Source organism: Magnolia sinica, chromosome 12, assembly GCF_029962835.1.
Source record: "Magnolia sinica isolate HGM2019 chromosome 12, MsV1, whole genome shotgun sequence".
NCBI classification, from domain to species: Eukaryota; Viridiplantae; Streptophyta; class Magnoliopsida; order Magnoliales; family Magnoliaceae; genus Magnolia; species Magnolia sinica.
Window position 1 is genome coordinate 58,549,691 of NC_080584.1, and position 23,670 is coordinate 58,573,360.

Here is a 23,670-nt window from a genome sequence, read left to right on the forward strand (position 1 = left end):
GACATTGAAGTGAAGGGGCGTGACCGTGAGATGCCTGAAAATGACCGTGAATCAACACGAAATTGTTTGGGAATGACTGTGAAATGCATGAAAATGATCATGAATTGAAGCGAATTGACTATGAAATGCCTGCAAATGACCGTGAAGTGAAGGGGCGTGACAGTGATATGCCTGGAAATGACCGTGAACCGTGAAGTGCACGCAAATGACCGTGAAGTGAAGGGGAGTGACCATGAAGTGCCTGGAAATGACCGTGAATCAACAGGGAATTGTTTACAAGATAACCAGTAACCATGCTTGTTGTTCCTTTAGAACATACATCATCCACGGAATAGGTAAGAATGACCGTTAAATGAAGATGTATGACCGCGAAATGCGTCGAAATGACCATGAATCAACACGGAATAGGCGGGAATGACCGTGGTATGCATGGAACTGACCATGAAGTGAGGCGATTGGACCGCGAAATGCCTCGAAACGACCGTGAATCAACACGGAATAGGGAGGAATGACTGTGATATGCATTGAAATGACCATGAAGTGCTCTCACAACATGAAGTGAATGGGCATAATTCAATATACTCTAACAATTTCAAAGAAAGCAACAGATGTATTCAATAAACAACATTTACAGTCGTATTACAAAAAATGCACTTCAAATTACATTATTTTGAAGGTATTGGAAATTTGCAGCTCCGACGATTATGACCCGCTTGTTTGCAACGTCCGCATATTTTTGTAGTTCGTTCCTCTCCACGGGAAAGGATCCGTGCCTTCTTTGGTCTTCCAGCTGACCTCATCTGTAGCGGGGGCCAGATTCTCAAATAGTACTCCTTGAATGCAGGAGAAATTTCCCATTGACTTTTGTCCCGTACTGGGTACACCGAATTTTCATAGGTGATCTGATAATTCCTCGCCGTGTACAACGGGGAGCAATACGAGTAATGAAGAAGATTGTAGTTTATACATGCTGAAAGAACATGAAAACAAGCTAAACCCTTTACTTCAAACTCGCGACATGTACATGAAAGCTTATTGAGTTTGACGGTATCATTGTAGTCTCCCACAATATAGTATTCATCTTGGGAAATTGCGTGGCAACGAACATCTCGTGCCTTCGGTATGAGATCCTTTATTTGTTTCTCAGCCCACGGTGTCAACGGTCCAACAAATGATGAGGCTAATTCTCTTCTTTTACAAAACATCTCTTGAATTTTCAATCTGACCGTCTCTATCAGCATAGTCACTGGATATTCTCGTGCTTCTTTGAATAGAGCGTTAACACACTCAACTGTGTTTGTAGTCACCAAATTGAACCTTTTTCCTGGGAAATGCGAAGATGCCCACTTTTCATAACCTATTTCCCTTAGCCATGCATGTACTGGGGGGTTGGCAAGTTCGATATGATGCATGAATTTATCGAAATCAGCCCTCCTACAAGTCTTTACAGCCTGCTAGTAGTAGATTTCCAATGACTTGTCTTTGAACGTATCCACCAAGTTTCAGTATATATGGTAGGCGCAGTACCCATGGATTGCTGCCTGGAAGACCTGTGGAACTTCTTTCATCAGACTTTTATGATGGTCTGATATGATAATAAGACCAGGTAAATTCCCTAACGAATCGTTGAGGTATGTAAGGAACCAGTTCCAACTGTTGCTATTCTCTGATTCTCCGATACCAAAAGCGATTGGAAAGATGTGATTGTCACCATCCAATGCCGTAGCAACAAACAAAATACCCTTGTACTTACCTTTTAAATGCATCCCATCAATAGCCAAGACCCTTCGCAGAGATGTTTGAAAACTTCTAACACACTGTCCGAGCGCAACAAAACATCTCTCAAACCTCATCGCCTGTTGATTCACAAGCAGAGAAGTCAAAGTCCCCGGGTTCGCTATCCTCAACTCATGCAAGTACATTGGGAGTTCTTTGTAAGAGTCTTCATAAGACCCCATTACGCGATCGATTGCAATCTCTTTAGCGCGCCATGCCTTATTATAGTTAATAACAATATTATACTTATCTTGCATTGCGACTATTATGTCCTTCGGCCTTAACCCCATGCGTTGCTTAATGCGATTGACAACCAGTTCGCTGGCCAGCTTACTGCTTGCTTGTCGATCATCACTCTTCATCCATGACATTCCACAAGTATGTTTTTCCTTGTAGGTCTTAATCTTGAATATTCCCGCACCGTTCACCCTAGATGCGTGCACCCTCCATTCACACTTATCTTCCATACATGCCACGGCGAATTTCTTCTTTGTACAATACAACACCTTGTATTGAAAGTTATTGCGGATTGCAAATTGCCTCAAAATATACTAACACCGGCTCTTGTCCTCGAACGTTTGGTTAACGGCTATATCAATTGGGTCATCAACAGAACATGAATACAGTGACAAGTCCGCATTGGTGAAACCAGCATCATCGAAAGGCACGATGGGAAGCCTGGTGGTGAAGTCCAATGATCGACCCTACTCAGGCAATGAAATGTCTCTTCCACTCACATTTTCGATGTTGGATGTTGAGGGCAAATCTACTCTCGTAAGTGAAGGTGTTACCATGTATTCAAGTTTAAGGTTCACGTCAGCCGACAACCTCACTGGAGTTGTTATGAAGTTTGATGTATGACCTTGACTTATCATCAAGTTTGGTGTATGAGCCGGCACGGGTACCGGAGTGCTGCTTGGAGGAACCTGTGAAGGTGAACACTGATATTTGTAAGTAAAGATATGTTCCTCACCCAAACTTTCTACTGCTGGGGTGTCATGTTCGAACCCACTATAACCAACCTGGTCTTCGAGTGCTGGTTCATTAACGCGCTGCATTGTCTCGATGAATAAAGGGATGTAGTGATCCGGGTGCTTCAGTTGTGCTGTCAAGAATATTCTCACATCGTCATCGTCTTCAATTACAACTGGAGAGACTGATTGGTTTGTGCAAGGATACAATACCCTCAACCTTATATCGTAATCCTCAGTTCTACTCTTCGCAATTTTGTACATTTTCGATAGAAGCTGTTCATATGGAATGTCAACACATACAGCTGTAGTTTTCGACTCTCCACCCTTGTACGTATAACGATCATTTTCACAAACTAATTCCCCACCATATAAGCATAGGATGATTACTGAAGCCATTTCCTGAAAACAAACACAATAATATAACTCGTTTAGTGTTCACATGTATAGGTGGATTTGACCGAGTAGTAGGAAATCCACCATTGTACCAGCTCAAATATGACAGGCTTATCGGTCAGATTCGCAAAGTTTTAAATTACGGGAATGTATGCCACTCAGTTTGCGATGATTTTTACTCACTTCACAGTCAATTTTACTCACATCCAGGGAATGTTCGCATTGTTCGCGATGAATTATCATTCAATTCTGGGTCCTGAAAGGATTGAAAATGACTGCAAAGTAAGTGAACAGGTCCCGTTTGATTTTTGGGCTCACTTGTATTTACCATGTAATTACAAGTAATAATTATTTACCTATGTAATTACAATATCTTTCCCAATGTAGACCGCGAAATGAATTGCATTGACCGTGAGGTTAGGGGGATTCGCATGGAATTAACCGTACATGGAATTAACCGTACAAATGCGTGGAATTGACCGTGGAGTGAAGGGGATTGACCGTCAAATGAATGGTATTGACCGTCAAATGAATGTCTAATTGGAAATTTGAATCGTAGTGATAACAATTCGCAATTTCAGGGCCTGTTTGTTTTCTGGCTCAAGTGTAATTATCTTGTAAATGAGTAATCATTATTTATCAAGGTTAGATCTTTTCCAATGCTGACTCATAAATCGAGGAATTTACCGCCCATACATTATGCCAAATGAATTCAAGGCATGACCCCAAAAATTGGGCAAATCAAAACATCAAGTGGACCACACCACATGAAATCATGAGAATTGAATGCCTACCATTAAAAACTTGTTGAGGGCCTTAGAAATTTTAGATCAAGCTTATATTTATACTTTTCACTTATCCATGTCCATGTGATCCTGTGAACGGGTTAGATAGTGAATAAACCTCAATGTGGGCCCAGTAAAAGAATCAACTTTCAACAGTGGACAAATTAAATTCATTGTTTCCTTTCATGTGGGCCAATTGAACATTATATCTTCCAAATTTTTTCGCATCTAGCCTAAAAATATTCTAAATAAACAGATGGACGACACGGATATATTATATACATTATAGTGGGCCCATGGATTTAAGGCAACATTTTCAGACTGGTTTTCTAGGTGAAAATACTCACTCGTTTCCAAATAAGTGAAAAAATGTAATAATTACTTCTTTACGGCGATTTACCTGGATTATGGAAAACCAAACAGGCTCAAAGAAAGTAATGGATGTATTCAATATATAACATTCACAAACGTATTACACTAAATGCACTACAGATTCAACGTCGTATTACAGAAACGTACTACAATTTAATAGTAAATTGCGTGAAAATCACCAAGTAGTGTATGAAGTTGACCGATCAATTCAGTATATTGATCGAAAAGTGAGTGAAATTGACCACGATACTTCATCTAATTGGATGGTCACGTAAATTTGACTCAGCAATGCATGATATTGGCCACGTGAAATTGACCATGGTCTTCTATGTAAACAATTATAAATTTACCTAAAATTTAAACTTCAAGGTAGTTGACCGCGAACTACAATCACTCCCTAACACTCAGTGAAATCCGTGTTTGAGAAAAAGAGTAAGAGTGCGTTGATGTGAAACACGTTCTTTGGAGAGAGGTCTTCAAGATTTCACGTGCATTCGTAAAAAGAATGCGCTTGAGCTCGAGGAGAATGTAACAGGGAATATGTAATGTGATAATATGATGAAAATTATATGGCAATTTAGTGAAGAAAATGAAGATTATATAACGATTTAGTAAAGAAAATGAAGATCGTATGGCGATTTAGTGAAGAAAATAGGTGAAAAGAAGAGAGAGGGTTGATAGACACGAGTCCGGACGTGTTTTTGGGCGTAAATGAGACATTGGGCTAAAATTGAAAAACGAGGGGCATTTTCGACCTTTGGAAAGGCGTCCGTACAGCTGGGGCGTATTCTGGCAAAGGAAAATGAGGTGGGCTTAGTCTCCTAATTGGGCCATAAATGGGTCGTACAGTCGTAAATTTCTCCACGCAAGCGAATGACTCGGTGTAGTCGGTAGAACCTTCATACGGTAGACTCATCTCTCCATACCACACGTGACAGGAAAAAAAAATATAAATCCGAACCCTTCATCCCGTTAGCAATATTTTAAAACGTAGATAATTCTATCCAATTATTTTTTACAAGCCTACTAATTGGACGTTCCAGATTACCAGATCAACCTCCACTTGTCCCGTGAAGGTATGTTGAACTATGTCTAAGAGAGAAATTCTATCTTTATCCCTCCAATGCTGACCACATCCTTCCCCTGACGTGGCACAATAGTAACCTCGACATCATCATCCGCATCAGCATCCAAATCATCCAGAACGTCCGTAATCCCAACCCTAAAGCAGGTCTTCAACTTCGCTAGATTCTTCCCACGCTTGTGGGGCACGTTCACAAAACTTCCAACGAACTCGGTCGACCCAGGACCCGTTGAATTTTCATCCTCGACGTTGATGAACACGTCGAACTTCACAAACGTGTCTCGTTCCAGCTCGATCTGGTCGATAACCAGCACCTCTTCTTCATCCTCCTTTTCCTTCTTGCTACGAGACTTCTTCGACCTATCAATTCGGATTTTGATAACCGAGTCAAGAGCTCGAGGAAACTCGCTCTTCTTCCCAGCTGTCGCCAGAGCCGCTGACGTAGCTTTCGCCGAAGTAGGTCGGGACTTCACCCAAGGGTTATCGACTGGTTGGTATGTGTATCTGAGATTTCTCGAATCAAGACAGTCTCGAACCTTCACCCTCACGAGCTGAGCATCCTCGTCGTAGAAAAGGAAGGCCGAGTCTAACCAGTCCGAGTCAGTGAAATCCTGTCGCTTTCCTCCCAACCCTTTCCATACAGTCCACAACCGGTCGATGTTCGAGTGATGCGCGTAGAAGATTGGATCGCGAGCCGCTGAGTAGAAATTCCCCATATCCTCAGTATTAGGATGGTTGCGGTCCCCGCACCAGACGTGGAGTGGCGCGTGGGGAACGTTCTCCATGGACCCGGCGCCAGGGTCAGGATTACCCCCGGCTCGGAATGGAGAACCCATGAAGAGCTGAGCTGTCTTGGCTCCAGAGACTACACTTCGGTACATGATCGCCAGATTACTGGCAATCTGTTGGTTATTGGTGTCGGTGGGATCGGTTCCGTTGTAATCGAGATCTACCATCGTCGGTGGCAGGTGTTTGGCGTCTCGGAGCACGTTGTAGAGTGGCGAGTCCGGGTCGGCGTATATGGCAGGCATTCTCATCCCGTCGGGAGTGTCCCAGTTCCAGAATGGAAGAGTGAATGTACTGTCGCCTATCAGCTTTCCAAGAATCTTCTCGAAGAAATAGAGGTAGTAGCGGTGGAAGGGGAAGAAAAGCCAGCAGTTGTGTACCTGAAAAACAAATAAACCAGCGTTATTACTGAGAAATAAAGGCTGTTGGAATGATCCTTCCTGACGCAGGGAAGGACGCAAGGCGAGCAAGATGAATAGTTACACTTAAACTGAAACTTATTATAAATAGTAAAAACGAAAATAAAACCGGAATGGAAACCGGGGTTGGGTGACTAAATTAGCTCGTACTACCCAAAATCATATATAGTACATTGAATGACTCATTCTGGATTACGAGATACGCTCGATTTAAGGTCCCGACGGTTTGGATCACAAAAGCTTGCAATCGGGCCTTCCATCTTGGCCATGAAATTATCCGCTGCCCGCTCTACATCAATTCCTTTACAACGGGTTTTAAAATGTTTTCCAGGACATGACCTGAAGTTCCAAGTCGGGAAAGCCGATCTGATCGTAGGCACCATTGCAGTAGGCGCAGTGCACATTAGCTTGCTGTGTAAAATTTCGGGGGTCGTCGGAGGGAAGAGCTTTCATGAGTGCAATGGCCTTCGTACTTGTCTACATACTCGCCATCAAGCAAATGAGCGGCGCGTCGCGTGCGCATGGGTGTTGAAGGAGATGGAAGCTTGAAGTCTATGATCTTCTGATCTAAGGGCGGGCAGCAATTCGTTGGTTTTGCACCGGCGGGAAGATCTGTGGCCTCACATTTGATTGAGTCGGGTGGGGCTACTGGAGCTCCGATTGCTGTTGGTGTGGGGCTGAGGGTGGTGGTGGTGTATAGGCCACCAATGCCGATGAGCATGTTTCTCCTGTCGATCTTTCCCTGTGCTATTTCACCGTTGTTTTCATCTCTGATACTCCCGTTGCATGATGTAATATATGGAAGGCAGTGGCGAGGGTGTCTATGAATGCTGATGGAAGCCGGATATACCGGGCACCTCCATCGCTGGCGGTGGAAAAAGCAGGGAGAGGACGAGATTTGGGTGGTGTAGAGGAGAGATGCCATTGTCGTGTTGCTGTGAATGCTTGTTAGGGGGTATTTATACTTAATATTTGGTCCTTTGAGACCAACATGTTTCAGTGTAAAATCCACTCCATCCATTAGTTTCTATACTTAATATTAGGTCCTAAGATAAAAAATCAACCAGATCTACAACTAAATAGAACATATCGCATGGAACTGTGGCAATGGAAAGCTAACCATAAGTTTGTTTGAGCCACGTGAAATATCTTTCATCAAATCCATTAATCAGGTCCAACTCATTAAAATGAACAGAAAATTAATAGAAAATCAGCTTGATAAAAAAACTCAGGTACGCCACACTGTGAATTTAGTGGTTTTGGAAGCAAATTTTCATTGTCCTCACTGGTGTGGCCCATGTGAGTTTTCAAGCGGGTTTATCTTTTGCATGGCTTAAATAATGGTTCTCACCACCTGTATGGAATGGATGTTACATACAACATGTTGGACCGTATAGAGTCGCACAATCTTTTCTTCATGGGGCTACAGCCTGTCCCCTATGTGATAAAATATTTAGTGTTCCTCACCAACCAATTACATTTTTATGAGAGTATATCATCTCTTAGCTACAATTGTGAAGACTTAATTGCAAGGGCAAAATTATCAAAAGCTATTAGCTTCCATATACATTAATTACTAGAAATAAAGATATAATCCACCAACGAAATCGAAAGTAAACAAGCCATACGTGCCAACTTCTGACACTTTCGTAAGCGTGCCACCTTTAGTGCATGTTTCATCATCCTGAATCAGGCCATTTGTATGGAGGCGGCGCCATTGAAAATATTTGGTGGTAGTTTCCGCAAGCGTCCCTTTCTTTGCGTCTGCTTTGTTCACTTGATACGAACGGGGTAGAATATTGAGCCAAGGAACTAATACTTTAAACAACACTTAGACTAGGTCATAAATGGCTGCGGCCAGTGTGGTCCACAAATTTTCACGCGGATAATGTTCTAAAGGGCGGTGAGTTGCTTTTGCCACCAGCTAGGCCCATCCAGATGTCTACGAGAAATCCACCCCATTCATTGATTTTTCCAGCTCATGCTAGGACATGATTGGCAAAATAGGAAGATCTAAAACTCGGTTGAAACCTATAGAAACGGTAAGGATTGAATGCCCAAGGTTGAAACCTTTGCGAGGCCACATAAGTTTTGGATAAGGCTAATATTTGTATTTTCAGTTCATCCCAATTAGAATGTTCTTATAAATGGCTTTGTTGCCTTATAAATAGGGGTGCACACGAACCGAGTTAGCTCGGTTAGCTTGCTTGACTTGACTCAAAAAAGCTCGATTCGGCTCAGTTCGAAGTTGAGTTTGAGCCGAGTCGAGCTGATTTTTTGAGCTCGAAAAAAATTTTGAACTGAGTTCGAGCTTGCTCGAGCTCGACTCGACTCAACTCGAATCAAACTTGGATCAAACTAGTTCGGTGACTTGGTTACTTTGATATTAATGTTACTCACCAAGTGTTTGATGAAACGATTGGCTAGTAGCAAGGAAGGTATGTATATGAAATAAATACCATTTTTCCTTGATTTTGATGTTGCCTGTAAAGTGTTTGAAGAAATACTTGTAAACAACTATTGCTAGTTTACATGTACTGTAAAATTGAAAGTGCATAGTATGTGTTTGTGAAAATGCCGCAGACGCTTGGTTTTGGCTCAAACTCGGCTTGAACTGGCCCGAGCTACTAATCAAACTGAGCAGAGCTAGCCAATCAGGCTCGTGGACTGAGCCAAGCCGAGTTCGAGGCTAGTGGCCGAGCTGAGTCAAGCTGAGGCATGGTTCAACTCGGTGTACACCCGTACTTATAAACATCATAGTATACCCTGTAAAAATGCCAATGTTCACCCTAATAACGGTTTCCTTAGGTGTGATCCGCCTAATCACATTTGGGCCTGATATTTGTATATCAGGCATAAGTTTTGGTGTGGCATCTAATGGTTGAGGTGAATTTCTTATAATCATCATAGTGTGCTCGGTTAAAATCAAAGGTAGATGTCTTTCTTTTACCTGTTTCCATTGGGATGGCCCACCTTAATCACACATTAGCCTAATTTTGTGTCCATGAGCATTACTTGGAATTACACATCTAATGGTCCGGGTAGATCTCATGTACATATCACAGTGGGCCCCAAAATTAAAGGTGAGGTACATAAAATTCCTGCTTTTTTCAATGATTTCTCCATATGGCGGCTGCCTTTTGGGCCATGGACTCAGAACCGGCCCCTACTTTAATTTAAACTATTATAAGAGGCTGCTTACCTAATCCTTGTAGGTGCATGCATTGCTTACTGCGGCTTGGATTAAAAGACCTTTAACAAAAGTAAACGTTGATTACGAAATCGACAGCTCGGACCTTAATCTACCGCGGATATTACCAATTCACTAATTTTTCATGATTTTATATTTGACAAATGATAGAGATGCTCCCATTTTATTTATTTATTTATTTATTATTTTTATTTTTTTATGTTAGCTTGTTAGTACACCCCACTGTCAGTTCACACTTCACTGTTAGCCACCCCCAGTAGGGAATTGATACGAAGACCTCAGTGTGGAAACAATTTTACTCAATTATGCTGATTGCATATGGAGAGGCTCTCTGCAATTTGGCATGCATGTGAAGGTGGGATATTAAGTTTGGTGCGGCCCATTGAAATGAGTTTTTGATCCATCCACTCCAACCAAAGTGTAGGTGGGGTATACGAATGTCAAAAATGTAAGTGGGCTACAGAAGGCCATTGGAGACCATGCCCTCCATCCAAAACATAGGTGGGCTACACGAAGTGTCCAAAATGTAGCTGTCCATACCAAGGTCATTGGAAACCATCCGCTTCATCCAGAATGTAGGCAGGGCACATAAATTGTCCATCCATCTATTTATTAAGGGCCCATCGTATTGCTTATTATTCTAAAAAATCATCTTTTATGCAACATGAACATCCCGTCACCCTGCAAAGAAGATAGTGACAAAGGTGAAGGGACACTCACACAATAAATAATATTTGTTGCTCTTGAGATTCGAACATAGGGCCTTCCGCTCTGATACCATATCAAACAACCAATTACTCTTATTTATTTTGAATTATTTGATCATTTGGATCAGTTGTAACTATATTGGATAGAAATTTCAAACATTTCGTTTGATTTTCTAAATCATGTCTTCTTTATTTGAGCAATAGAGCAAATCCTTTCAAATTCAAACTAGGTGTTGATTCCCCAGCTAATTCACTGATTGAGGTCAAGGAATGACCAGTGTCTGTCGATAATGATTCTCCATTAAATAAATCCATTTTTTGTTCAAATTCTCAGTAACCGTTAGGAAAGATGCCACGAATCTTATTTATCCAAACCTTTTCTATGGAATCCTCTATCCTAGTGATTGAATCATCCATAATTGAACGTGAATATACTTTTTTAGTTGTTCCATGATATGATCCGTTCAAAAAAGGCATGTCAAACAACCATTTACTTTAAAAGCTTAAGTGGTGTGAGTGTGTGGTGTATCAATGTATATCATGGGACTTTATCACTTCAACACATCCCCCCAATTTAATTTAATTTTATGAGGTAGTCAATAAAATGCCTTTTGAAGTTACTAGACTAGTTAGATCAATTGATTGGATTGTCCAAATGAACTGATTAAACTAGGAGCACTATAAATTATATAATGCTTCTCTTTATTAGAATTATCTGGATTATCCAAATGAACTGATTAAACTAAGAGCACTATAACTTATAGTGCTGTAAGAGCGCTATAGCACCTTTCTGTATTAGAATTATCTGTTGCTCTGCACATACTGTAAGACTAGTTGAATATATCAATCTGGACTGTCTATAAGATCCAACACTCAATTCATGGGGCCACCGTAAGAAATCACCCTGACGAGACCATTCTAATCAATATCCTCTAAAAATTTTGGTCTAAATGTACTTTTGTAAAAATAGAATGAATCAACTGCAAGAGCCATTGATATGTTGGAGTCCGTCATAGCCAATCCTAACGATCCCAACCATGGTTGGAAATGATGGTTAAAAAATAAACTCCCCTCATGGATGGATTGGGTGATCTGATCGGTGTGATTTTTATTATTTTTTTTAAAAACCTAGCCCATGAAGGTGACGGACCTCATGGACAGATTGAACCTATCAACAAGACAATACAAGTGTCTTGATGCAGATAAGAGCACTTACAATTTATAGTGCTCTCAGAGCATTGGATCATTCCTTTCAACTGAAAAACCCTTCAGTTAGGGGTGCCAATGGGCCCTAAGCCCTTGCCCGTGGTGACAAATCTTGTCATGGGGCTAAATCCACCACATCCACCGTTTTAGCTAGATCATTTTATGCAATGAGCACAAAAAATGAGGTGGATCGAATACTCAAGTCGGTCACACGCAGGAAAACGTTGAAACACTCAGGAGTCAGGGCCCACCGTGGTTTTTTAAGAAATCCATCCCGTCTACCATTTTAGTTATATCATTTTAGAGAGTGGGCTAGCTCAACTATCAGGCAAATCCAAAACTAGTTGGGCCACATGAAACAGTGGGTATTGAATATCCATAGTTCAAAATCACTCTCTCCCTTGAAAAGCTCATGGGTCCACCATGATGTTTGTGACAAATCAACCCTATCCACCACTTTCTTCATATTATTTTAGGTTGTGGGCCCAAAAATGAAAGAGATCCGAAACTCAAGTAGGCCACGGAGCACAAAACAATGGATAGTCAATGCCCACCACTGAACCTCTCTCCCTTAAAAATCCCCAGGGCCACCATGATGTTTGTGAAAAATCCACCTCATCCACCAGGATTTCTAGATTATTTTAGGGGTGGACCCAAAATAAGTCAGATCCAAAACTCTAGTGGACCACATGCCAAGAAATTGTCCCACCAGTGAAACTGTTGTGGGCCCACTGTTATATTTTTTGTAAAATAAACGCCGTTCACCCTTTTTCTTCAGATCATGTTAGAAGGTGGGCCAAAAAATGAGGCAATCCAAAAGTCAAGTGGGCTACATGAAAGGAAATAGTTGGATGTTGATTCTCTTCTTTTTGTTCCATAATTACTGTTAGGGCTGTACATAAACCGGGCTAGCCCAATTAACTCGCTCGACTCGGCCCGAAAAGGCTCGACTGGGCCCAACCCGGAACTGAGTTCGGGTTGGGATGGGCCATTTTCTTCGGCCCGAAAGTGAGTTCAGGCTGAGTTCGGATAGGTTCCAATTCGGCCCGACTCAGCCTATATATATATATATCTATATATATATATCTATATATATATATATATATATATATATATATATTCCTAAATTCTTACCCACTTACCATAACCATTTACAGCAATCCCGGCCGTTCAAATCGTGGGTCCCTTTGTAGATAGAGCAAAGTCCCAAAAATCTATGATAAAAGCCCTTTTCAAAAATCAAGGCCATTCAAGTTACTTGCCAAAGCTCTTCCCATGAAGTAGATGGAGCAGAGTCAAAAAATCAAGGCTGTTCAAATTGTGGGTCTGAAATTGGCCCGAACTCACCCGATTGCTGACCGGGCCGGGTTCAGGCTAGTTTAGCTGGTGACCGGGCCAGGACAGGTTGAGCCCAGTTCGACTCAGTTCGGCCCGATGTACACCCCTACTTACCGTTCCTTGAAAAAATTATAGAGCCTGCATTGATGCTTGTGGCAAATATACCTTATTTACCCATTTTACGAGATCAATTAGGTAGTGGACCCAAAAATGAATCAGATCCAAATTTTGAGTGGGCCACACAGGATCAGTGTTATTGAATGGCCACTGCTAAAATAGTCATGGGCCCACTATAAGTTTTGGAGAAATTCAGTCATTTCTGGTTGTCGGATCATCATAGTCCATCCGTTTTCAAACCATTATGGCTTTCAAGACAGCTATTCATTTTGAGAAACGGCTGACCGTTTCGGATTAATAATCTAACCGTTTTCAGTCGCCTATAAAGCCCTGACTCATTGCATACCCATTGCACCTAGGCTCATACTAAACTGCTCGCACCATCTCGTGACGGTTCGTGTAAGGTCACAAGGGAGCGACCCCTCTGTGACATGCGCACGCGCGAAGTGTGCCAATTAGTGCCACTACAGCCACACTGCCCATACTCTGTGTGCGTGCACGTATTCCAATGTGTAGACCCGAGCGTCACAATCTCCAAAGCTCAAGCAAGAATATTACACAAACATTTTCATATAAACCATGATTTTCTTCTTTTCATTTCTGATGTGGGACAAAAATACACACCACACTTTTCGAATTGAAATTCCTAAAAAATGTTTTGGCGGCGAAATCCTAAAATTTTGAATATTTATTTATTTATTTTCAAAAAACCACATATCTCAACATTATCAACCGGTTGGATGGAAAGTAAATGTTAGGGACATCCTAGAATTATCGATGTTTCTTTTAGTGTGGTCTACGTGAGATTTAGATCTGCCTAACTATTGGGACCACATCCGAAAATGGACAGGTAACATGGATAAACAGCATGTATATACAATACATCATTAAGATAGGCCCCACAGTGAGGGCAATATCTGTTACACGGACATGGATGGCGTCCTACCCCACCCATCTCCAGCTGGGAGCGGGCAGGAGCTTTGAGTGGGCACCGTAATGTGAGGGTCTTATCCACACAGTCAATCCATTTTTTCATATAATTTTAGGTTACGAAATGAATAATGAGGCAGATCCAAGGCTCAAGTGGACCACACCACAAAAAGCAGTGGTGATAATGATTCTCACCGCTGATAATTTTCTATGCCCCAGCCTAAAATTATACCAAAAACATGGATGGACGGTGTGGGTAAGACTCATACACCACGATGGTCAGTCAAAGCTCCTACCCGTCCTAGATCAAGACCGCGGAGTAGAACGCAATCCGTGTCCCTATTACACGGATAAAACGTAATAGGATTCCCAATCCGTATTGAGTAAACTCTGTGGGGTCCAACATTATCTATGTATTTTATCCGGTCTGTCCATCCATTTTACAAGATAATTTTAGAGCCTTTGCTCAAAACGGAAGCATATACAAGTCTAAAATGGACCACACCACAGGAAACAGTGTGAATTGAATGTCCACTGTTGAAAAATTCACTGGGGCCACAGAAGTTTTGGATCCAGATTATATTTATTCATTTCCATTCATCCATGTTTTTTAAATCTTATGAGCAATTTGGATGACAAATAAACATCACTGTGGGGCCTTAGAAAGGTTTCAATGGTGAAAATCATTATTTCAACTGTTTCTTGTGGTATGGTCCACTTGAGCTTTGGATAAGCTTCAGTTTTGGGCTCAACATCTAAAATTAGATGGAAAAACGGATGGACGGTGTGGATAAACCACATACATTCACAGTGGGCCCAACTGAGTTTAGTTAGTATGTACGCAATCCATGTCCCTCTACACGGATAAAACCTAACGGGATCTTGAGGCGTATAGACCTCAGGGATCACCCGCTAATTTCATTCGCCCAACCGAACCAGAAAAGGTCGCTTTTTGCGGAATAAGTTTCCAGCCAGCGAAAATCAAAAAGGCATCCTACGGACGCATCCGTTCCTCTAATTGTTTCGAACCAAACCTAATCCGCGTCCCAGGAATAGCCGTGGTATCGATTTTAGATTCTCTACTCGTCACAGCTAGAAAAATTCGAACGTTTCTGCAGTGTAAGTGGTCCGGGATCGATAACGTAATTAAAATCACATGACACCTTTTTCTATCCATGCTCTTATTTCGTTCGCTCATTCCCACATAAGTAAATGATTCGGTACAATCGGTAGAAACTTAATAAGGTAGACTCGTTTCTCCATACCAACCGTTAAAGAAAAAGCAAGTATAAATCCGAACCCTTCCTAACGTTACCACTATCCTAGATCGGCTGAGTACATAAAAGCAATACTCATAACACAATCCCATACATTGATTTTAGTGATAATCTAGATCGGATCTCAACAAACAGCAAATGATGAAAAGCTTAAATGATTTAATCAGATTATTATTCCAGGCCCTCTAATTGGACATTTCATATTACTAGATCAACCTCCACGTGTCCCGTGAAGGTACGTTGAACTATCTCTAGGAGATCAATTCTATCCTTATCCGTCCAATGGAGATCACGTCCTTCCCCTGACGTGGCACTAGGGTTACGACCACGTCATCATCTGCATCAGCACCCAAGTCATCCAGAACGTCCGTGATTCCCAACCTAAAACACGTCTTCAGCTTCGTTGTCTTCTTGCCGTGCTTGTGCGGCACATTCACGAAGCTTCCAACGAACTCAGTCGCGCTAGGACCCGTCGAGTTTTCATCCTCGACGTTGATAAACACGTCGAATTTCACAAACGTGTCTCGTTCCAGTTCGATCTGATCGATGACCAGAACCTCTTCTTCATCCTCCTTTTCCTTCTTGCTACGAGACTTCTTCGGCCTATCAACTCGGGTTTTGATGACCGAGTCAAGAGCTCGAGGGAATTCGCTCTTCTTCACGGCTGCTGTTGCAGCGGATACCTTGGCTTTAACCGAAGTAGGGCGGGCATTAATCCAAGGGTTATCGACTGGTTGGTATGTGTATCTGAGATTTGTCGAATCCAGGCAGTCGCGAATCTTCACCCTCACGAGCTGGGAGTTCTCGTCGTAAAAGAGGAAGGCCGAGTTTAACCAATCCGAGTCAGTGAAGTCCTTCCGCTTTCCTCCCAACCCTTTCCATACATTCCACAACCGATCGACATTCGAGTGATGGGCGAAGAAGATAGGGTCACGGCCCGCCGAGTAGAAGTTGCCCATGTTTTCTATGTTAGGCTGGTTGCGGTCGCCAGTCCAGATGTGGACTGGTCCGTGTGGGACGTTCTCCAAGGTACCGGCGCCAGGGTCAGGAGCGTCCCCGGCCCTGTAGGTAGCACCCATGAAGAGCTGGGCTGTCTTGGCACCGACCACCTGTCGGTACATGATATTGAGGTTGTCAGATATCCGTTGCTCTTCGGTGTTGGTGGGATCTGTTAAGTCGTAGTTGAGGTCTATCACCGTCGGTGGCTGGTGCTTGGCGTCCCGGAGCTTGTCGTAGAGGGGCGAATTCGAGTCAGCGTAAATGGCAGGAAGTGTCATGCCTTTGGGAGCGTCCCAGTTCCAGAATGGAAGAGCGAATGTGCTGTCGCCGATCAACTTGCCGAGTATCTTCTCGAAGAAGTAGAGATAGTAGCGGTGCCATGGCAAGAATAGCCAGCAGTTGTGCACCTGAAAAACAGACATGCCACTGTTATGACCGTGTATTGGAGAAATATATATATATATATATATATGTGTGTGTGTGTGTGTGTGTGAGAGATTTAATTTTTACTTTGATCAAAAACTTTGATGGGCTATAAAAAATGAAAACAGTTTCCTCACTTGCTTTGCATTTCTTTTTTTCTATGGCCCACAACAATTTTAGATCAGGGTGAAAATTTATCACTTGGAGTTTCATGGGATTCCACGTCACATGGACCGTTCGGATTAGACTACCATGACATGTGTGTAAAGGTCTGCACGTGCGTAGGCGGGCAGGTGAGCATGACCTGAAGCTCCAAGTCGGGAAAGCCGATCTGATCGTAGGCGCCATCGCAGTAGGCGCAGTGCACATTGGCCTGCTGCGTAAAATTCCGTGGGTCATCGGAGGGTAGAGCCTTCATGAGTGCAATGGCCTTCTTGTACTTGTCTACATACTCACGGTCCACCAAGTGGGCCGCAGGCCGCGTGCGCATGGGTGTTGAAGGCGATGGAAGCTTGAAGTCTATGATCTTCTGATCAAAGGGCGGGCAACAATTCGTCGGGGTTGCACCGGTCGGTAGATCTGCGGGCCCGCACTTGGATAAGTCGGGCGGAGATACTGGAGCTCCGATAGCTGTTGGTAGGGTACCGAGGCCAGTGGCGGTGTACAAGCCTCCAATGCCGATGAGCATGTTTCTCCTGTCGATATTTCCCGACGCTCCTTCTCTATGGTTTTCATCTCTGATAGCATTGCATGATGTAATGTTTGGAAGGCAGCTGCGAAGGTGTCTGTTAATGCCGATGGAAGCAGGATATATACGGTGCTTCCATCGCTGGTGGTGGGAGGAGGAGGGAGAGGAGGAGAGTTGGAGGGTGTTGAGGAGAGACGCCATTGCTGTGATGCTGTGAATTGTTGTTGTGATGTATTTGTAATGAAAATGGAGGGTGCACATGCGGCACGTGAAAAAGGTTTGGCGAAAGGCGTGCGCGGATTTCATTCCGAGAGTGGGTGTAGGTACGGACGTGGCCTCACAAAAAAATGATACGATCCTGACTGTGTGGACAGCCTTGATGTGCGGATAGTCTGTGTTGACAGACACAAATTCAGTGGACTTCTCATTGGTCTACGTCATCGGCCAGCTCACAAAACACGCCCCATTTCAATGAATTATTTTCTCCATGAGTGCGGATCCTCTGCCTCCCGGAGGCAGGAACTTCCTGCCTCTAGCGTTTTCATTGGTCAACGTCATTGTAAGTGCCACGTCATTAATTTTTTAAATATATTAAAAAATATATTTAATAAGAACCGTAACGGAGACGTTAAACCGAAGCGGTTTGCGCACTGAGTCCCACAGTACGGTAAACGTAACGAGTAAAGTCTGTGGAGCCCACCGTTATTGTCATTCCTGCATTGTATCAACTCCATCTATCTTTTTTATCATCTAATTTTAAGGTTTTACAACAAAAATTAATCATATCCAAAGATCAAGTGGACCACACCACCTGAAACCGTGTGAATTGAATTCTACAGTTGAAAAATTTTTGGGGATTGAATTCTACCGTTGAAAAGTTTTTGGGGCCCACGGAAGTTTTATATCAAGATGATATTTGTTTTTTCCATTCATCCATGTCTTTGTGATCTTATGAACAGTTTAGATGAAAAATAAAAATAATTGGGGGCTTAGAAACACTTCAATGGTGAAAATCAATACTTCCACTGTTTCCTTTGGTATGGTCTACTTGAGCTTTTGATATACTTTAGTTTTGGGCTCAACTCCTAAAATGATCTGAAAATCTGGATGGACGGCGTGGATAAACCTCATGAATTCACAATGGGCCCAATAGAGTTTACTCAATACAATAAGACTCGGTACGCAATTTGATTTCACGTTTTAGACGCAGATTTCCTGCCAAAGCCTTTTGCAGTAAGATCCTGCGCAAGGATTTCAGATGGGCCTACTGCGACGTTTGTGATAAATCTAATTCGTTGATCCATTTTTAGATATCATTTTAGGACATCATACCAAAACTAATGAATATACAAAACTCAAATGGGCCACACGAGAGGAAACAGTGGGGATTTAGTGTCCACCGTTGAAATATTTATATGGCCACAAAAGTTTTGCATCGGTCTAATATTTTGGTGTTTTCACTTCATCCTAGTAAAAAGTGACCTTTTAAACAGTTTGGATGGCATATAAACATCAAGAGGCCCAGGAAGGTTTCAATGGTAGGAATTTCTTTCTCCACTGTTTCATCTTGTATGGCCGAGTTGAGTTTTTGATCATCCTAATTTTTGTTTACATGTCTTAAAATGAGCTCTAAAAATGGATGAATGGATTGGAATTCTTATAAACATCACGGTGGACCCCACCATACATCCAGCGTTGGAACTTCATGCAAAAGGCTTTCCCCAGTGAATCCGCGTACACGGTTTCCATTGGAAAGTGAATCCGCGTACACGGTTTCCATTGGAAACGTATTGGCTACTCCCTTGCCACTTGGTGCTCATGGGCCCACTATGATGTATGTGTTTCATCCATGCCGTCCATCTATTTTTCTAGATCATTTTATGGTCTGAGACCAAAAATGAGGTATAACCCAATCTCAAGTGGACCACATTACATGAAACAGTGTTGAATAAATGTTGACCATTAAAAACTTTTTAGGGACCATAAAAGTTTTGGATCAAGCTGATCTTTGATTTTTCCCTTCACCTGGGTCTTTATGACCAAACCAATAGATTGGATGTCAAATAAACAATACGATGGGCCTTAGGAGGACTTTAATGATGGATATCTAATCACCATTGTTTTCCTGTGGTGTGGTCCATATGAGATTTAAATCCCTCTCATTTTTGGGATCAACCCCTAAAATTATATGTAAAAATAGATTAACGGAATGGATGAAACACATACATCATGGTGGGGAAGTGATGTCACCCATTTATATGGGTCCCACTATGATGTATGTTTTGTATCCACACTGTCCATCCATTTGGAGAGATCATTTTAGGGCATGAGCCAAAGAATGAATCAAATCCAAAACTCGAGTGGACCTCACCACGAGATGGAGAGAGTCACGCCCACCATTTATTACGATCAATCCAATCCAAACCTCGTCATTTTGTCTGCGAACTCCATCACTTTGAGCTATGACCAGTCCGTTGTCTCTTGAACCCCGTCACTTTGTCGACCTCGTCACTTTGTTTAGTGAACCCGTCACTTTGTCTATTACGACTGAATCCAATCCGAACTTCGTCACTTTGTCTATTATACCCCGTCACTTTATGTCTACAACTCGTCACTTTGTCTCATGACTTCATCACTTTGTCTTGATCTTGTCACTTTGTCTAGTGAACCCCGTCACTTTGTACTGCAACTTCGTTACTTTGTCTTCTAAACCTCATTACTTTATACTGCAACCTCGTCACTTTGTCTACTGTACCCCTTCACTTTGTACTGCAACCCCATCACTTTGTCTACTGAACCTCGTCACTTTGTCTAGTGAACCCTGTCACTTTGTACTGCAACCCGATCACTGTCTAGTGAACCTCGTTACTTTGTACTGCAACCCCGTCACTTTGTACTGCAACCCCATCACTTTGCCTACTGAACCACATTACTTTGTACTGCAACATTGTCACTTTGTCTACTGTACCCAGTCACTTTGTGCTGCAACCTCATCACTTTGTGTACTGTACCCCATCACTTTGTCCAGTAACCCTACTTAACCCCATCACTTTGTCTAGTAAAACCCCATCGCAAAGTGACATGGTACTTCACAAAGTGACGAGGTAAGGTAGAAAAAGTGACGAAGTTGCAGCACAAAGTGACTGGGTACAGTAGACAAAGTGACGATGTTGCAGTACAAAGTGATGGGGTTCAGTAAACAAAGTGACGGGTACAGTAGACAAAGTGACGATGTTGCAGTACAAAGTGATGGGGTTCAGTAGACAAAGTGACAGGGTTGCAGTATAAAGTGATGGGGTTCACTAGACAAATTGACAAGGTTCACTAGACAAAGTAATGGGATTGTAGTACAAAGTGACGGGGTTCACTAGACAAAGCGACGAGGTTGTAGTACAAAGTGACGAGGTTTACTAGACAAAGTGACGAGTTTGTAGTACAAAGTGACGAGTTTGTAGTACAAAGTGACGGGGTTCAGTAGACAAAGTGACCGGGTTGTAGTACAAAGTGATCGGGTACAATAGACAAAGTGACGATGTTGCATTACAAAGTGACGGGGTTCAGTAGACAAAGTGACGAGGTTGCAGTACAAAGTGACGGGGTTCACTAGACAAAGTAACGAGATTGCAGCACACAGTGACGGGGTACAATAGAGAAAGTGACGAGGTTGTAGCATAAAGTGACGGGGTACATTAGACAAAGTGACGATGTTGCAGTACAAAGTGACGGAGTTCAGTAGACAAAGTGACGGGGTTGTAGTACAAAGTGATGAAGTTCACAAAGTGATGGGGTTGCAGTACAAAGTGATGAAGTTCAGTAGATAAAGTGAAGGGGTTGCAGTACAAAGTAACGAAGTTCACTAGACAAAGTGACGAGGTTGCAGTACAAAGTGACGGGGTTCAGTAGACAAAGTGACGGGGTTGCAGTACAAAGTGACGGGATTCAGTAGACAAAGTGACCAAGTTCGGATTGGATTCAGTCATAATAAATGGTGGGCGTGACTTCTCCACTATTTTCTATGATGGGGTCTACTCGAGTTTTGGATCCGATTCATTCTTTGGCTCATGCCCTAAAATGATCTCTCCAAATGGATGAACGGTGTGAATACAAAACATACATCATAGTGGGACCCATATAAATGGGTGACATCACTTCCCCACCATGATATATGTGTTTCATTCATTCCGTTAATCTATTTTTACTTATAATTTTAGGGGTTGATCCCAAAAATGAGAGGGAAATAAATCTCATATGGACCACACCATAGGAAAACAATGGTGATTGGATATCCATCATTAAAGTCCTCCTAAGGCCCACCGTACTGTTTATTTGACATCCAATCTATTGGTTTGGTTATAAAGACTCAGGTGAAGGGAAAAATCAAAGATCAGCTTGATCCAAAACTTTTATGGTCCCCAAATTTTTTGTAATGGTCAACGTTCATTTAACACTGTTTCATGTAATGTGGTCCTCTTGAGATTGGGTTATACCTCATTTTTGGTCTCAGACCATAAATGATCTAAAAAAAATAGATGGACGGCATAGATGAAACACATACATCATAGTGGGTCCACATAGCACCAAGTGGCAGGGGAGTAGCCAATACGTTTCCAATGGAAACCATGGACACGGATTCACTAGGGAAAGCCTTTTGCATGAAGTTCCAGCGTTGGGATGTATCGTGGGGTCCACCGTGATGTTTACAAGAATTTCAATCCATTTGTTCATTTTTAAAGCTCATTTTAAGACATGTAATCAAAAATTAGGATGATCAAAAACTCAACTGGGCTATACAAGATGAAACAGTGGAGAAAGAAATTCCTACTGTTGAAACCTTCTTGGGCCGCTTGATGTTTATATGCCATCCAAACTGTTTATAAGGTCATTTTTACTAAGATGAAGTGAAAACACCAAAATATTAGACCGATGCAAAACTTTTGTGGCCATATAAATATTTCAACGGTGGACACTAAATCCCCACTGTTTCCTCTCGTGTGGCCCATTTGAGTTATATATATATATATTAGTTTTGGTATGATGTCCTAAAATGATATCTAAAAATGGATGAACGGGTTGGATTTATCACAAACGTCGCAGTGGGCCCATCCGGAATTGTTCAGGATCTTACTGCAAAAGGCTTTGGTAGGAAATCCGCGTCGTGAAATCGGATTGCATACCGAGTCTTATCGTACTGAGTAAATTCTATTGAGCCCACTGTGAATTCATGTGGTTTATCCACGCCATCCATCCATTTTTTCAAATCATTTTAGAAGTTGAGCCCAAAACTGAATTATATCGAAAGCTCAAGTAGACCATACCAAAGGAAATAGTTGAAGTATTGATTTTCACCATTGAAATGTTTCTAAGCCCCCAATGATGTTTATTTTCCATCCAAACTGTTCATAAGATCACAAAGACATGGATGAATGGAACAAACAAATGTCATCTTGATATAAAACTTTTGTGTGCCCCAAAAACTTTTCAACGGTAGAATTCAATTCACACTGTTTCAGGTGGTGTGGTCCACTTGATCTTTGGATATGATTAATTTTTGTTGTAAAATCCTAAAATTAGATGATAAAAGAGATGGATGGAGTTGATACAATGCACGAATGACAATGACGGTAGGCTCCACGGTCTACTCATTACGCTTAGGGCTTGTTTGGCCGGCTGGATTATGTGGGCTTAGGTGGGATGGAAGTGCATCTGGTCGCGTGCCAATTCCACTCCATGTCTGGGAAGAGTGGAAAAGCTTGAAGTAGGCTAGATGGAATCGTATCGGTCCGTGCTAATATCACTCATTGTTAGCAAGTTGTGTAGGTCCCACCATGATGTGTGGGCTATATCTACACCGTCCACCCATTTTTCGAGATCATTTTAGAGCATGGGCCAAACAGGCCCTTACCATACTGAGTTACTCAGGGACGCGGATTCCGTCCTACCAAAGTGATGTAAGTGATGTAAGTGTTTTATCCACGCTGTTATTAGTTTTTCTAAGATCATTTTAAGGTATGATGAAAAATATTAGGCAGGTACAAGTCTTAAGTGGACCACAAAGTGGGGATTGAACTTCCACCATTAAAAAGTTCTTGGGAGCTAGAGAGGTTTCAGATAAAGCCTATATTTGTGTTTTCACTTCATCCACCTCTACATGACCTTATTAATAGGTTGGATGGTAAAAATACATT

General features: G+C 42.1%; 2 protein-coding genes and 1 pseudogene across 2 annotated transcripts; all 3 read right to left on the reverse strand.

Annotated features, from left to right (window-relative positions):
• Positions 1–665: 665 nt before the first annotated feature.
• LOC131220091 (uncharacterized) lies at positions 666–2,147 on the reverse strand. Its single transcript, XM_058215061.1, has 3 exons — positions 1,962–2,147; positions 1,551–1,856; positions 666–1,451 (listed from the first exon to the last, which is right to left on the reverse strand). The coding sequence occupies exons 1-3, from the start codon at positions 2,145–2,147 to the stop codon at positions 666–668; spliced, it is 1,278 nt and encodes a 425-aa protein (XP_058071044.1).
• A 3,194-nt stretch (positions 2,148–5,341) lies between these two features.
• LOC131221426 (polyphenol oxidase, chloroplastic-like) lies at positions 5,342–7,547 on the reverse strand (annotated as a pseudogene).
• A 7,967-nt stretch (positions 7,548–15,514) lies between these two features.
• Positions 15,515–17,711, reverse strand: LOC131221427 (polyphenol oxidase, chloroplastic-like). The gene is made up of 2 exons (XM_058216678.1): positions 17,102–17,711; positions 15,515–16,781 (listed from the first exon to the last, which is right to left on the reverse strand). The coding sequence occupies exons 1-2, from the start codon at positions 17,684–17,686 to the stop codon at positions 15,627–15,629; spliced, it is 1,740 nt and encodes a 579-aa protein (XP_058072661.1). The 5' UTR covers positions 17,687–17,711; the 3' UTR covers positions 15,515–15,626.
• Positions 17,712–23,670: the final 5,959 nt, after the last annotated feature.